At 45.8% G+C, this 16,550-nt stretch overlaps 1 protein-coding gene across 1 annotated transcript in view; it reads right to left on the bottom strand.

The window, feature by feature from the left end:
* LOC122827503 (protein unc-80 homolog) overlaps positions 1–16,550 on the bottom strand; it is a 43,510-nt gene that overhangs the window by 10,625 nt on the left and 16,335 nt on the right. The window contains exons 19-48 of the mRNA XM_044110509.1: positions 16,277–16,485; positions 16,042–16,086; positions 15,594–15,700; positions 15,433–15,526; positions 13,846–14,018; positions 12,547–12,759; positions 12,343–12,478; positions 10,282–10,415; positions 10,018–10,195; positions 9,722–9,931; positions 9,325–9,422; positions 9,046–9,246; positions 8,865–8,972; positions 8,136–8,274; positions 7,818–7,999; positions 6,573–6,704; positions 5,154–5,340; positions 4,937–5,068; positions 4,654–4,797; positions 3,483–3,583; positions 3,246–3,332; positions 2,989–3,172; positions 2,812–2,906; positions 2,614–2,703; positions 1,630–1,731; positions 1,370–1,550; positions 1,038–1,303; positions 836–970; positions 617–755; positions 13–109 (exon numbers count right to left, since the gene is read on the bottom strand). Coding sequence (XP_043966444.1) covers positions 13–109; positions 617–755; positions 836–970; positions 1,038–1,303; positions 1,370–1,550; positions 1,630–1,731; positions 2,614–2,703; positions 2,812–2,906; positions 2,989–3,172; positions 3,246–3,332; positions 3,483–3,583; positions 4,654–4,797; positions 4,937–5,068; positions 5,154–5,340; positions 6,573–6,704; positions 7,818–7,999; positions 8,136–8,274; positions 8,865–8,972; positions 9,046–9,246; positions 9,325–9,422; positions 9,722–9,931; positions 10,018–10,195; positions 10,282–10,415; positions 12,343–12,478; positions 12,547–12,759; positions 13,846–14,018; positions 15,433–15,526; positions 15,594–15,700; positions 16,042–16,086; positions 16,277–16,485 — 4,299 coding nt within the window. The remainder of the gene's footprint in view (positions 1–12; positions 110–616; positions 756–835; positions 971–1,037; positions 1,304–1,369; positions 1,551–1,629; positions 1,732–2,613; positions 2,704–2,811; positions 2,907–2,988; positions 3,173–3,245; positions 3,333–3,482; positions 3,584–4,653; positions 4,798–4,936; positions 5,069–5,153; positions 5,341–6,572; positions 6,705–7,817; positions 8,000–8,135; positions 8,275–8,864; positions 8,973–9,045; positions 9,247–9,324; positions 9,423–9,721; positions 9,932–10,017; positions 10,196–10,281; positions 10,416–12,342; positions 12,479–12,546; positions 12,760–13,845; positions 14,019–15,432; positions 15,527–15,593; positions 15,701–16,041; positions 16,087–16,276; positions 16,486–16,550) is intronic.

Below are 16,550 nucleotides of genomic sequence, written 5' to 3'. Positions count from 1 at the left end.
GCTGTAGTTTACCTCCTGAAGGACTCCGGCGCGTAGGCGACCACCGTCACACACAGCTTGATGGCCTCACTGATGGAGAAGGCCAGGTCTTCATTACCGTAGCAGAAGTCTGGAGGAACAGAGAGCAAAAGGTTGGACACTCAATGACAGGCAACAGTCTGTTGGTGAGACCCGCACAGGGCAACTCTGGTCTCCATGGAAACACTCCGGAGTTATCAATACTCTACCATCCACAAGTTTCACTTCAAGGAAGGAAAGGCCGAATGAAGAAAGTAATGGAGGACGGAGACAAGAAATGAAAGAAAGGGAAGAATGAAAATACAATGAAAGAAGAATGGAAGGAGGAATGGAAAGAAGGATGCTTAGACACAATGTACCCAGTTTAGATTGTGTGTCCATTTTAAATGAATACAGTCAGTGATAATGGAAGGATGGAGACAGCATCGAGGGAAACGATGGATATAAAACATTCTACATGTGGTTTTTTTTTTTTGCTAATCCTCCAGCATCTAGTTCCAAACGTTTCCAGGCTATGTAGGAACCCTGACTGGTTAATGGTGAACCCTGGCAGCAGTTGGAGACCTGGTGGGTGTGTGTGGTGGTGGTGAGGTTTTACCCAGAGAGCGCAGCGGTTTCTCTGCCCGGACCAGCTCCAGAGCGTCCAGAGCGTCCTGCGTCTCCCCCTCTAGAGACACCAGCAGGTCGAACAGACACTGGGCCGACACGCCTTTAGACAGGCCGGTGCTGGTGCTGGTCTGGGAGGGTTCAAGGGGGATCAGGTCAGAGCGTTAGGGCGGGCACACGTCACAGGCTGAGGGAGTTTATCGGCTCTTACGGTAAACTCCAGCAGGGGTGCGACGCTGGCAAACAGCTGGAGGATGAAGGGCTTTCGGTGGAGGACGTAGAACTGCCGGCAGCAGAACTCAATGCCCTGCCGCAGCAACGGGTTGCTCTCATAATCCGCGTAGACCTGGAACAGAACCAGAGCAGAACCGTCACTCTGCATAGGTGCCGTCACTCTGTCAGCGGTGGCGTACCTGCAGCATGGTGGGCAGGATCCACTGGTAGCCACTCAGCGAGAACAGGTGGTTGAAGTGGACGGCCGTGTTGATGGCGGTGGCGGTGTACTGGCGCAGCAGCGAGCTGTCCTCGGGGTGCAGCAGCAGCGCCCCGTTGAACACGTTGAGGAACAGCATCATCTCGTCCCCCCAGGGGTACTCACTGGGCATGCCCAGGAACATCTCCTCCAGCAGCTTGATCCACAGCACCTTGTGGAGGGTGTCCAGCCCGAACAGCTCCTTACCTGGACGGACCACAGAGTTGACGTTGCCGTAGCAACACCTACCGCACTAACAGATGTCTGACTCACCCTGAGGCTCGTTGAAGAGGGAGAACTCTGCGTCGATGGCGGTGCGGGGGAAGGAGGGCAGGCGCAGCAGGTCCTCCTGCAGCAGCGACACGTGGGACTGCTTGTGCACCGCCGGCATGCGCTGGGTCAGCGAGATCAGAAACAGAACCCGGCCGACCTCCTCCAGCTTCCGGGTGAACACCTGAGCAGGCGGCACACCGTGGTTCAGGATCTACTGGGCGGGGGGGTCACAGGAGGAGTTTGGGTGATGGAGCTGCTACCTGTTTCTGGATCAGCTCCTGTCCTTTCTCAGGCAGCATGTGGACCAGGTTGAGCTGAGGGGAGACGGAGCGCCGGAACGGGTAGATGTCCCTGACGTAGGTCTGACGGAGCAAAACGGACAACAAGAAGTAGGTCAGGGATGTAAAAAACAAACAAAAAAAAAAAATAATCCACAAATACTTGACACCTCCTCTAAAAAGTATGTATTAACATTCACAGTGGAAGCAGTCTTAGCACTAGCACAGAACAGTCTACAGTCTTCAGCATCAGAGAAAATCAACGGAAACTGTAACTACTAGTGGTCGTTTCTGTCTGACTATCAGTTCTTTACGTTAATCTCTTCACAATAACAGATTTTCAGCGAATCTCAAGTCAATGAGAAAACAAACAAATTGGGTCACATTTAACTTTATGTAAAGGATTGAATTAACATAAATGAACATTTTCTTGCCTAAAATACAACAACATACCATTCATGTAGTTGGTCATTTATAGGTTCATTTATAGGTATATATTTTTTTTTACATTACCGACTGATAGATAGAAAAATGTGCTTAATCGGAGGTTTTGTTTTCTACAGAAGGTGAACCAGGTGAAGCTAAAGCTGCCTGTAGAGTTCTGGCAGAACAGATTTACAGACAAAGTTTGCTTTTTTTTTATTTTTTATCTTAAACGCAAAAGGTTTGTGTTCATGTACATTTTCACCTATTTACTGCTATGAGTAAATCTTGGTCCTTTTAGCAAATCACATTTTTTAGAGTCTATATACTCTAGTTAATGAGTAATTAGTCAACAAATATTTCAATAATCAATAATCGATTGATTACTTTAACATATCTCGCAGCGTCATTTGCAGTCAATCGATTACTACATTAATCTGTAGGTGGCGTTAGTCTGTCTCCTACAGATTAATGTTGAGAAACTAAAACAAAAAGATAAAAAAAAAATAAACCCCAACTCATTCAGTCTGGTTCAAGCTGCACCTTGTTGTAGTGAATGAGGTTCCATCTCTTGTCCATGAGGAAGTAGTGAGCCGATCTGGCCTCAGGAATGTTGAAGAACTCAAGACACTCCTGGTGGGAAGAAGATGGACAAAACTAACACATGATCCCAGCTGTTTGCTCAGCAGAGTTACAGTTCTTTCTGTGTGTGGACCACAGGAGGCGGCGCTGGGTGTTTACCTTCAGCAGAGCGTCAAACTGGGTGTCTTCATGGACCGGCAGCTGGGTGGGGATGTCGCACTCGTTCTGGCCGTGCACCACCAGCGTTTTGGTTCCTGAAAACCAAACGACACGAGCTTGTAGCAGACACTGCTGGTCCCGTATTCTGTAGTGAGGGTGAAAGGTCGGCCAGCTGACCTGGCATGGAGGCGGTGACCAGCAGCTTGACCTCACACTGCTCCTTCTTCATGGTCTGCTTCAGGTCTTTGAAGAAGAGCCCCTCCACGTAGCCCACCACCTCCCACAGGAAGGTCAGCGTGGCCGAGATGGCGTCCATGCCCCACTCGCACGGCGTCCGCACAAAGTACATGATCAGCCCCACCTGGAGGCACAGCCCGGGTCAGGAACCAGGACCTGGGCAGCAAATGCACTCAGGAGGGTGGGCGTTATCTCACCAGGTAGTTAAAGAGGATGTGGGAGGTCTGAGCGGGCAGATCGCCGATGTTCAGCAGCAGCTTCCTCAGCATGTAGATCAGCTCATCCTGGAGAGACAGCAGCAGCTTGGAAAACTCACTAAACTTCTGGAGTTAATGGAGTTTTTTTTGTTTGTTTGCATTGCTGTTTTTATGTCGTGAAAACCTTTTATTTTCGCTTAAAAATCATAGGAATGTGTCTTCAAACAGCTCTCCCACCTGTCTGTTGCTCACGGTGAGTTTTTCCAGGAAGTGGCGGAGAACCAGAGCGGGATCTTCAATAAGGCAGTTCCAGAGGATCTGCTGTGCAACAGCACTCACTGAAACCAACGGTAAGAGGCGAGTCAATGGTCAATTATTCAAATCAGAACCTTCGGATACTTTATCAATCAGCAGGATGCTTTTCTAGAATAAGAGGTGGAATACAGTCATTTTGTGTTGGGAAAATAATAAACCAATCAGAAATTCGGCTCTGCGGTCAAAAGGCAGAGTTTGAGTAGAAAGTGGTCTGAATACCTGCAGCATTGAACAGAGTGAATTCTAGTAATGTGTTGCTGAGCCAATCATATTTTGAGCTGTGGCTCTTTCGAGATGAGTAAACCATAAAAATAGGTGTTGTTCTAAAGGTTTAGTGAATTTAGGCTTCTGTTCTATCATAGAATTTATCAGCCATTTTGAGTGTTAGCTAGCAGCTGTGTTGGCCCCAGGGACGTCGAAAACATTAGTTCTGTTATTCCTAAAGCCCTACACAGACGGAATATTTAGCTAATGCTATAGCGCTAACGTCAACCATGTTGACACAACGTTTGTTAGACCGCCTTCCACAGGCCAAATGTATTATTGGACACCAAGCTAAACAGTTGAACTTCAGGAAGTGATTATGTGGATCAGACATTTCACTCATTAGGTTTTATAGTCGTTGAGTTTCGCTAACTCAGTTGCTAATTTTGTACCAACAACTGTACGGTTTGGATCAGAATGCGGCAGGATGTCAGTTCTGTCTCCTCTCTTCATTTGAAATTATATCTGCCCTTGAAAGACTACAACCCACTAGCACTAATTTAATTTTGACATTATAACTTATATGTTCTATAATGTCCCTAGATATTGTATTTATATTTATATCTTGCTCTCTGCTGGCCGTGTTTTATTTTCTGACGCGTAAACACTCTTCACCACCTTCACAATAAGAGCATGAATATAAATATATACTTGAAAAATATACTTGAATTATTAATAGTTAACTGTAACCTCAACATATGTCAAACTTTATAGAAGTGAAAGTTTACAAAACAGACAAGTAAATTAGCACTTTGGAATTTATCTGAAAAGTTAGGACGCTATGATATTAATAATAATAATAATAATACAGTCTTTTTTTTTTACCTACCAGCCACACCGTCCTCTCTGACTTCTCCATCTTCCATGAGGTGGACTATTGGTAAGACTGCAGCACAGATGCATGCTGGGAAGACAGCTTGAGGAGGCTGAAGCATGTGGTGTGTGGGAGTGTGATCAGTTGCGTTTTCTTCATCTTTAAAAACAACAAACCAGTGAAAGTTAGAACACGGTTTTGCCACATTTTCTAGACTTATTCCTTTATGCTCATGTTAAATTTTAGCATACTAGAGCTCATCATGACTTCATAACCCTGTCGTCTAGTATTCCTCTACCTTCAGCGCTGGCCATGGAGCGGACGGACCAGACGGAGCCTCGGCGGAATGAGTAGTTCCTGTGGGAGTTGCTGGAGGCGCAGGACGGGCTGACGGAGAGGCGGCGGGACGCCAGGTTCACCACTTCTTCTGCTGGCGGGACCAAGGAGAGAAACAACAGGCCGTCAGAGAGCGGAACGCGGCCTGGAGGTGCGCTGGGCGACGGCAGCGGCCCCACCTTCCTCCTCCTGCTCCGGCGGGGGGCTGCAGGTGGGCTCGTAGCAGGCCTCCTGGGCCACGGGGATGGCCGTGATGATGCTGGCCTCGCGGCCCAGCCGCCGCTTCTCCTCCTCCTGCTGGAGGTTCTTCAGGATGTGCTCGGCCCGCTGGTGTGAGCGCGACACGGCCCGAGCAGAGAACGATTTCTAAACACGAGAGAGAGAGGGGCCGGAGAGCGTTCACACACCGCCCCCAGGAAGGTGAACGTGGGTATATTCAGGAGAACTTCTCGGTTTCAACCACAGAACAGTAACTTTCCTCCAGTGAGCTCCTCTGAACACGCAGGGTAAAGAGTTCAAGCCAATTATTCAAACTTTGCCAGCTGGAGTAACATTGACAAAACTACCTTAGGTGGGCTTCACTGTACTTTCTACTTTTACTTGAGAACTTTTATTGTGAAGTACTGCGATTTTCTGGGTGAAGAACAAACATGTTCTGACCAAAACTGAACCTGACACAGAGACACACCTAAAGTTTGCCAAAGTGAGACCTCTTGTTTCTACAAAGTGCATTAAGTCTGTTGTAGCATTTTGAGGTCAAGTGATCATACAACAAACACCACAGGTAATTGTTTTTTACTTTGTTCAAAGATATATATATATGTATATATATTCATACACGCACATGCAATCTACTATAAGCTTTGGTAATAAATTGAAATAAACTGATTTAGAAGTGGTTTTTCTGCTTAAGATTTGTTAGCTATTTGCATATTTTTTCCATTTTAGTCTTTAAAATACCAGAATTTGCACATGGCATTTTAGTTTTTTCTATTTCAGACTTCTACTTGAGTAAAAATACACTGAAGGAGCGATGCTCATCCTTGCTCTACCCCCTGTTCTGCCAGGCTTGCACCATCAACATGGGAGCATCTCTGATCAGGTTCAGAGGCTGAAACTGGGAGAAAGTTACTGTATCCTTCAAAATGCTTATGTGTGTCTAAGTACGGTCCTCTCAACACATGGTATGGTCAACATTCAGCCATTCTCAGTCGATGGAGCATGCACAAACAGCACAACGGTCAACAGTCGCTACGCCTGATGCATGCTGTCATTTTTCACTCCTCTCGCAGTCAAAGCAAGTGCTGGAAGACTTTTTCCCCCAAATGATGAAAGATGCAGCACGAGATCGGGACCGCCTCCCCTCATGATTATCCTCGATCTGACGTCACAAGATGCATCAGCGCAAACACTCGGGGACAGAGATACCAACTTACTATGGTATGGACTGACTGAATTAATGTGGGGAACTAAAAACAAAGACAGTTCATAGATCAAAATTATAGTATATGATTTGTGCTGGCAGGTCGTCATCAGAACCAAAAGAGTTTGGTTAAAATAGTGCATTAAAGGATTGAAGGTAACCCCTTTGTGCGTACAGACTGGTCTTCGTTTATGGGGTCCTGGACGCTGCCGGTGGTCTGCGGCACCCAGGGCGGGTCGAAGATGGGGACGCAGGGCATGCCCAGGATGGGGGACGGCAGGGTGAAGTTGATGCTGGGCGGAGGGATCTGACGGATGGAGAACAGGTTACAGTAACTCAGCACTTCCTAAAGCTGAGCAACAGCTTCAGAAACACTTCTGAGCAATGTTCGACACAGTAATGCGTGTCGAACATTGTTCTGAAACCACTGCAATCAGTCGTTTACAAACCGAAGAACCTGCTGATTCAATCACAAAAAGAAAAACTAAAGATCAGAATTTATCATTTAGATCAGTGATTCACACTTTTCACCTATTTGGTGTAAAAAAAAAAAATCTATTTATTTGAATTTTCTACGTTTACGGTAATTTCTTGTTTTAGTGAGAAGGAAATATTACTTTGACTTTTGTATTCACATAAAGATGTAAGACATTTAAAAAATAACTAAAAAAAGCTATAATGTATTAAATAAGTAACTAATTCATAACATCAAAAATATTGTACCTATTGTTGGGACTCCACTAATGATAAAACATACAGAGAATATTAATAGTGGTCGATACACTTCTGCTAATCTGCATATGGCGAAGCTAAATTTTGATTTAGCATTCCCGCAATCTTTGAAAATGTTCCCCAGAAATATTTTTTCTGGAACAATTTGAAATCAGTAAGCAATAAGAGTACATACTATGACGTAACACACATGTCAGTAAGACCTGGTATGGTAGAATGTAGCATGTTAGCATTAGCTTATACTAAATATGCTGGCGTAGCGTTTTAGTGGTGTAGGGAAGCTACCCCACTAAACTACTAATGTTTCTGATTAGTGCTTTAGGGGTAGCACAGCTAAATCTTTAGTTAGCGGTGCCCACCACTACATTACATTTTTTTATTTCACTTCTACAATTGACTTGACATTTGACTTCACATAACATCTCTCACCACAAACCGATCTTTATGTTTACTTCAAAACACAGAGAAATGTGTGACAGAAACCCAACAAATGAATGAAAATGCAAAACTCCTGACAGAAGCCCCAACGTCATGGCCATTGAACTGTTATTCATTTGCAAGGTTTCGTCACCTGTGACTTTGAAAATCATTGCTTTACATAGATTTTCGTAGTGTATGTACAAGCTGCTCGATCGTGAGTTGTACTCAGTTTTCCGCAGTGCGGTCGGCCCCCAATGTCGTTTCGTACTTTGAAGATCTGCTGGGCTCCCTCCTCCATGCGCGGCCACACCTGGTAGCGAAAACGCCACAGAGTGTAGAACTTCAAAATGGAGTTGATGCGCTGGCAGGCCTCCTGGTGCTGGAACTCTGCCGTCATCATCTCGGTCACGGCGTCGGGGACTTTGACGGCACAAAGGAGAAACATGGCGGCTGGAGGTGATTTGAGGGGGTGGAGGTGAGGAACGGGGAGAAATAGTTGGGAAATGTTGATAATAGGTGAAGAAAACCTAATTGGGATGGAAATCCAAAAGGAATAAGCCCTTAAATTTTACTTGTGTGAACGTACCAGCGGCGGCTGCCATGTGTTCGTCCACGCTGAGCAGCAGCTCCCAGGCGGCGGGCTGGATGTCTCCGTACATGTCATCGGTGAGGATGGGGGCGGCCTTGATCAGCAGCGACAGAGGAGCCGGGGACAAACTCATCACCTGAAACAAACCAAATTCACCGATTCATGGTCATTTTCCTCCCTAACCAAAAGACTTGACTTGAGCTCATTTCTAGCTTAGCGCTTTGGCGTATTTTGCCAATTTTGAAAACATTTAGCGCTTTTAGCCTCCCACTGATTACTTTTCTCCAGCTGATACCTGCAGATTTAATTTACTTGGCTGTTTTGTAAACTTTCAGCTCTGTTTCAAAGAATCAATTCCTCAGAGCGCAAAGGATGTGTAATAAGAAACTTGATCCTGTGGAGGGCGAAAAATGATGTCGTGTCCCTGACACCCATTGGGTATTAACGTGGTTAAATTGAGATATTTTAGCATTAGTTCCACCTCAACGCTATGTTGATGTGTTGAATTAGCACAGCTAATGTTTATGATTAGTGCTTTAGGGTTAATGCCCCCAAACACAATGTTGATGTAGTGCTTTAGCTTTAGCGCTAGCTAATCATAAACATTATGTTTATGATTAGCACTTTAGTATTAGTGCCCACCTCTGGATTTGGAAATATTAAATTCAAACTTTTATGCAATAAATTGTCCTAAAGTAATCCTTGGACTGAGCAAAAGCAGCCGACCTGGTTGCGGATGTACTTGAGCATGCCAGTGTCTTTCTTCCCTTCTGCATTGGAGTCGGTCGGTTTCCTCTTCATGGACGGAGTTCTCAGGCAGGATTTATCTGAACACTGAAAGGGGGTGGAAAAAACGGCTTTAAAAACCCCAGACTCCATTTTCCCTTTAACGGCTCTCCTCGCTTACCTCCTTGTGCTTCTTTGCGCGTCCTCCGACGTTACCAGAGGCGCTGTCCTCCCTCAGGCTGTCCACCGACTCGCCGTAGACCAGCTTGATGGCGCGGACGAGGCGGGCACAGGAGCGGCCGTGGTGCTGGTAGCAGCGCGGGTGGCAGAAGTCAATGTGTGTGCAGATGAAGCTCTGCTGGTTGCACAGCAGGATCATAATCTGGACGGAGACATAAAGACGGATCAGAGCGTCTGGAGGACGAGGTGGTGGAGCAGCAGCTCCGGCTGATGGACGTACGTGGAGCCAGGACATGTTGCGGTGGTAGTTGTCTTCAGCTCCTCCTGATCCCTGGCCCTCAGGCTCAATGCTGGGCTCACTGGTGCTGAAGGGACTTCCTGCAACATCAACATGACTTAAAGAGACGTTACCTCTTTATTTCCAGCTTCCAAGTTCGAAAATGGAACAACAGAAATGAACAATAAATACCAGAGAGGGGCTCAGTTAGCTGACTTGAGCCACTTTTTGAGACACTGAGTTTCATTTTTACAGAGTCTATGAGAAAAAAAAATCTCACCAAACACACAGGTTTCCAGGTGTATAAAACTCCCAGGTCAGACCTGTTTGATTATTGACCAGCCTGTGCTCAGTTGGGTTCAGGACCCAGACGTTGTTTTGCCCCTACACCCTGGCTCACCGATGTCGGTGACGGTGTCCCTGCTCTGGGTCTGGGAAAGCAGCCCCTCCTCGTTCTCGGACTCGGAATCCTGCCGGGACAGCTTGGTGCTCTTCAGGCTCCCCGCCCGGCGGATGGAAGACAGCGAGCCGCCCTTCTTCACACGGAAGCTGCGGGCGCCTTTGATCTGCAGCAGCCGGGAGCCTCCGATGCGGATCTTCCTGACAGGAGCTGGGGAGCGACAGGCGCAGCGGAGATATTAAAACGGGCTGCAGGAAGCCTGGGGGAAGGGGGTCCTCTGCCGACCTGTGGCTCACCCTGAGCCTCCTGGGGCTTCTTCTCCTCCCCCGCGGTGTCAGACTTCAGCGTGTGGCTGCTGCTGTTCAGGGAGTCGTGGCCGTCCTCGTCGTCCAGGATGCCGGCGAAGCTGATCTTCCTCTCGTAGCGATGGCGGCCCAGCTCCGGGTCCAGGCGCAGCCGGCAGCTGTCCAGGTCCTGAAGCACACCGCGCCGACGTATCAGTACAGTACAGTCTCAGGCGCCAACACAGGAAACATTAAGAGAAGAGGTGCAGGACTCACCACCAGTGGCTCGGTCCGAGGGCGAGGCAAGCAGGGGAACGTCTCCCGCAGGAAGGTGGTGATCTCTAGCAGCAGCTGGCAGGCGGCCATCTTCAGGGCAAAAGGGCAGCCGCACTTCGTAGGGTTCACCGTGTCTGATGAGACAAAAACCACGGTCAGCAAATGAACTGGAGTCCATGGCAATGATGGAAAGCTCAAAACAGTATATTTTAAGTAATACTGCCCCTTTAGATATTTAAATTAAAATACTCTAAAAAAAAAACAACACAAAAATAATTAAAATACATTTTTAAGAACTTCAAGTTCTAGCATGAAGAATTTTGGTCAAGTTTCAGTTTCATCTCTAATATTAACTGGCTTGAAAGTTGGAATTTTCTCCCTTATATACAAAGACCAGAAACATACAACATATGTATATATTAGGGGTTGAACGACTACATATTTTTTAAGGTCGACTACATCATGATAATAGTCGAGTCGATGTCGACTAGTCGCGGTGACGTCATAGTGACGTAAGCGCAAAAACCCTTCACAACTACTTGGAGGCTTTATTAGCTATTTTCACGGCAAATATTAACCCCCCCCCCACACACACACACACACACACACACACAATCCCCTTCTCCTGCTTTTACTAAGTCTATTATGGAGAATTAAAAGAGCAATAAACAGATCATTCTTCGTGAGCAGTGGGGAAAAGTTTGTTGCACAAAGTCGGGTCTGACTTTTTTTTTCTAAACACCGGCTGATGCTGATGATCTCTGGATAGTTACTATAGGAGTCAAATTATCACACTGACTACATGGTGCTTTTGGAACATCACAAGCCAAACTTGTTATGAACGGATCCCGTTTGGTTACAGCTGAATTCAACGAAACCACCTGCTTCTCCTCCGCCCGATGCGCGGCAGGAAGCTCTGCTGACTCAGCAGATTGAACGATTTAAGATATTTTCTAGTCAACGTCAACATGATAAAAGTCGAGTCGATGTCGAGTTGACTAGTAGTGTGACGCCATAGCAATGCAAGACGCAAAGCTTTGGAGTAACGTACAGGCTTTATTACCCGTTTTCACGGAAAAATACGGCATTTACACAGAACAGCAACAAGTGAAACAACAAAACATCGGGATAGTTTATGATAAATAATAAGTTGCTGGGAAACCAACATTCAAAAGGAAACGCACATCTTTTAGATGGCATTACCACAGATCTTTATTTAATCAGCAACATAACATCATAATGTATTAGTTAGATCGTCGTGACAAAGACACTCGCGAGCCGCTAAGTGACATCCTTAGCGGAAGGGGGCGAGTTTTAGACGGCTCGTGTTTTGTAGTTGACTGCAGCTGCAACTCCATCTCCTTTTAAAAACACTGTAAAACCACAAATGTGCATCCATCTACATATCATTTAAACTAATGTATTAACTTATTTTTCTTGTGTCTTGTGACGTATACTGTGCTGTCAGATCAGCACAGGCTGTCACCACCGGCAATCACATGACTGCGACTAGTCGACATGAAATGTAAAAACTCGCGAGACTCCTAGAGTCGACTAGTCGACTAATTGGTTCAACCCCTACTTCATGTATAGGTTAGTTAAAGAGTTCTCCCATCAGAAAATGTTTGCACTAAGTGAAAAGTTTATGAGTTTGAAAAAATAAAAAATGTGGGATTATAAAATTTACATGTAAACAAATCGGTGGGATTTAGAGTTAGGCAGTAAGCCACAAGGATGTTTAATGGGATGTTACACGGAGCAGTACTGTACTGAAAACGATGCATTTTAAACATGTTATGCAAATCAGAAATCTGAAAGGTGCGGTGTGCGTTAATATTTAGCCCTCCTGAGTCGACGCTTTGCAGCAACAGCTAACAATCTTCACCAGCTTTGCAAAGTAAAAAAGCTCCAGCTCAGTCAGGCTGGTATCTGTGAACATCAACTTCCAAGCTTTTCTACAGGTTCTCAGTCGGACTCAGGTATGGACTTTGACTAGGCCATTCAAACAAATCAACACGCTCTGATCTAAACCAGCTCCCCGTAGCTCTGGTTGCGACTCACTGTCCTCTAAGTAGTCCTCCTCCTCATCTTCCTTCCTCATTCTGCGTTTGGTCTCTTCGTCGTAGACGTAGCCCAGGATGTTGGCGGGGCTCTCGCTGTCTGAGTGGCAGAGCTCACTGAGCCTGGTGCCGATGGCCTGCGCAGACAGACACAGTTAGAGGAGGCGGACGGACCAGCAGCTCGGTTTGATCCTGTTTGACTCACATCTCCCCACTGGCAGAAATGCTTGGCAGCGTTCCACTGCAGCTTCTGGTTCCTCTTGTTGCCCACTATTGGCGAGCGGCCTCTGGACAGGCCCTTCTTGGTGATGTTGACATGGTGGCCCTTCATCCACTCTGGCCAGTTGCCACGGTTGCAGCGGTGGACGAACCTGGCGCACTCCAGGAACAGGGAAGCGCGGGCCACAACTGGAGCCTCCTAACGGCAGAGAAATGTTAAAAAGTGATTAAACGGATCCGGTCTGGCTTGGTTTTATTTTTTCAATTTTTAATTAAGTAGTCTTAATTTTAGTAGTACTGATCAGATTAATGATAGGCCGGCATCAGGAACTGAACAGCCGCCATTGGCAAATGAGAAGGAGGCTACTAATTAAAGTTTGCTTCAGATAAGCTAGCATGCCTAGACTGGTTACCTGCAATTCCCATATTCTTCTTTAAAGGAAACATTATCAAAGAGCATGGTTGTCATACAACAGTCATCATACATTAGATGCATTGAGGTGTTCTTTTGACAGTTTACTGTAGACCAACATGACTCCAAGCAGAAACATGCTGGATTATAGGAGTTGAAGCTGGTTTCTGATGGCCTTAGGGCCATTGTACTTATATTTTTTAATATAAACGTATGATCAATCAACTACAAAATATGTACCATAAAGAATTATATGTTCAAACTGTTCTAATAACTTAGCAGAGCATATTATACAATAACATATTCATGGCAATAAATTATACACGTTTCCAAAAAGGAGATCTACTTAAGTGAACATTTTTGATTTCACAAAAAATAAGGACTTATAAAACAAATTGAATTCATTCTTCAAATGTGTAACATTACCATAATTTTTGACAAATAAAGTGTTCATATCAAAGTTAATAAACACCAAATTTGACATCTTGGATTACTATATCTGTTGAATGGATCCATGAAAGCTCAATAAAACAAACAAAATAAAGGTTTTACTAGTCACAAACTAGGTTTTTTACTAATCTCCTTTCAGTATAAAGTAATATTGTAAATGTTACTTAAATTTAAAGATTTTAAATTTAAAATTAGATTGTATTTTCCTTGATAGTTTCCTGTAAAGAAGAAGGTAGCATAGGCATGCTAGTCACTAGCCTCTCCAAAGCTAACACTAGCTCGTACTCTCCTCATTTTCTAGTAGCGGTCGCTCAGTATTCCAGTCAGAAGCTGGCTTTCAATTGACATAACCTCCTTTGACAAGAAAACCAGTGTTGGGCGTCCAATAGTCTTAATTTTGACTATTTTCAGAGAAGCTTGTACCAAGTCTAGAGCGGCAGCAAGGATGGAGGCGTCAGGAATGGTTCCCGGCTCGCAGCAGTTGAGGAGGAACTGGAAGCGCTTCATCCCCTGCCGGATGGCGCCCAGGTTGACCACGTTCTTGTTCTTCATGGCCTCCTGACTGGCCGCTAAGCGCTCCTGGAAACCATGCGGTCCTGGGGAACGGGGCGCAGATGGAAGGTGCTAGAACAGCAGGTCGCGTTTCATAGGAAAACTGCATCAAAGGTCTCACTTCATATGAAGTAACGTGGCCTTCCAGCACATTGAACACGAATGAAAACATGAGCGAGAGAAAACAGCCACGGGCTGAGCTGACACGTGAACTCCCGTTTCCTTTTTTCCTTCAACTTGCTGCCAAATGACGCAAAGAAAATACCTTCAACGGCAGATCAAGTGTGAGCGCAGCCCCACAAAGATAAAGCTGTATGCAAGACGATACTGTCGTTTAGCTAGCAGCTGGAAAATACCACCACAACGTCACCACAGAAGAGACAGAGGGAGCACCGACAGCGTCATGCTACAGCTGGCGTGAAGATGCTCGGCAGCAGGGAGATGCTCTCCAACAGATGATTTATTAGAGACAACGTCCAGGTTCACCAGGAGGAAACAACACAAAGCGCTTCGGACAAATTACACTCTGGTTCTTGGTCATCTTGAGATTTAAAGGACGACTTATTGTGGAAGGAGTCACGCCTGAGCTTTGCGGTTTTGAACAAAAAGTTTCAAAAAGTCAAAAACACTTTATACACTCAATAATTTTTAGACATTTAGAAAAAAACATTTATTTCCTGAATTACATAATTTTACTTCAAAACTAAGTGGGTAATAGAAATAATTGCAACTAATAACCAGTATTTTGTTTGATATACATCAGATATTAAACCCAAACAAAACGTTTTGGAAACTTCCTGGATGGGAAGCTATATAAGGAATTACCTTGGGACTGATACGGAAAGCAGTAAATCCCAAACGGGGCCAATGTTTTTAGACCCTTTCCAAACCATCTTAGGTTCACATGCAGCCCAGTAGCTAACTGCCATATCCATCTACATACAGGTGTCTTTACTTAATGGAAATTCTTTCTCTTTCCCAGATGGGGCCCCCTTTCATATGTTTATTGGACATAGGCAGGTTGTGTTTTGTTCCCAGATGTGGCCATAATCCTCATATTACCAGCCCATATGTGCCAAACTCAAACTATTATACACATAATGAATTGCAAACTATTTTAAATTGACCCAGTGCAGGTTAGTTCATATCTTGTACCCCCATCATTGTTGTTTTGTTGTTCACAACCTTCTGGAAACTTTTTGTAGCAAAACGTCTTAGAAACATGATCTAAAACATTGATGGGCTGAGAAGGTTCGGTTCAGCAGCTGTCCGGGAGACACGGGACAACAGCTGGCCAAAGACAGGACGAGACAGGACACCACTGAGACAGGACAGAGAGAGCGCGCAGAGACAAAAGCAGGATGGAGCGTGGGACACCCCAGGGTGGGGGAGGTCTACCATCTTTCTCTTCTGTGTGGTGAAGCTTGGATGGATTCCTCCTGCCAGACCTCCATTTACCGAGCCGCTTGAAGAAATTCTCCTCCTCGTCCCTGCCGTACTCCGGCCCCACAGCGCCCCCTTCAGACAGCTTCACCGCACTCGTGAACTTCACCTGAAATGTGAAACATGTTACGACGTGCGCTTCCGGCTATAGCTAGGGGCTCCTCCGGGAGGCTGACCTTTGAACTCTGACGGATGAAGGAGAGCCGGTCCACTGAGCTGATGTCCAGCAGGTCCTCCACGCCGTCGGTCAGCCCAGACAGGGAGGAGCGCTTCAGCCAGTTTCCTGGACCAATCAGGACAATAAGGCAACTAAACCAAACTTTATGAAACACTTTCAGCTTGATACAAATAAGCATGCAGGTCCAACAGACAGGAAACAGATTTACACACAGAGTTCCAACTGCAAACATGAATTTACTTAAATTAGGTCTTTGGAAGAGGGAATTTTTGCTAATTATCAGTGGTGTTCCACACTGAAGACATAAGACATAAAGTTGACAAAAATGAACTCCTGGTCTGGAGCAGCGTGCACACATGGGACACAGACAAAGACAGACAAACGGCACAAAGAAGGAGAAAACATTGCATGAGGATAGATCAGAGGATGGATCCGCGTCCACATACGTAGGACAGAGTGAGTGATGGGGAGGCGGGCGGTCCTACGGCATGCTGAGGTACACAGAGGGACACAAAGCAGATTGAAGAGATGAAGTAACCCAACCTCTCAGGATGAACAAACGTTGGACACAAAGCACATATATCAGATTGAGACATGGTCATGAAATTGAAGAAGACTTGGTCATTAGCTGCAAGATAAAACTGAGCTGTTCCAAGACAGTTGTAGACTGATTAGACTCACCAATCGGTAGTTTAAGTTTCTTGCGGAGCGAGATGCGTCGGGATCTGGATCGGGAGCGTCGGTCGGTGGTGGTACCGGAGTGTGCGGTGGTGCACTCCGAGGTGTCCTGCTCTGATTGGCTGCTGGTGTCGCTGGCGGCACTTTGGGACTTAAACATCTTCCTCCAGAAGTCCTTCCTGCCAAGCAGAGCGCCCGGGATCTGTTCATCGCTAGTGACACAAAGAGGAAAGGCGGTAAGGGGAGGGTGTGAATACTTGCGCACCAAAACGGCAAC

The sequence above is a fragment of the Gambusia affinis genome, linkage group LG24 (assembly GCF_019740435.1).
Source record: "Gambusia affinis linkage group LG24, SWU_Gaff_1.0, whole genome shotgun sequence".
Taxonomy (NCBI): Eukaryota; Metazoa; Chordata; class Actinopteri; order Cyprinodontiformes; family Poeciliidae; genus Gambusia; species Gambusia affinis.
This window is presented reverse-complemented; position numbering and strand designations above follow the sequence as displayed.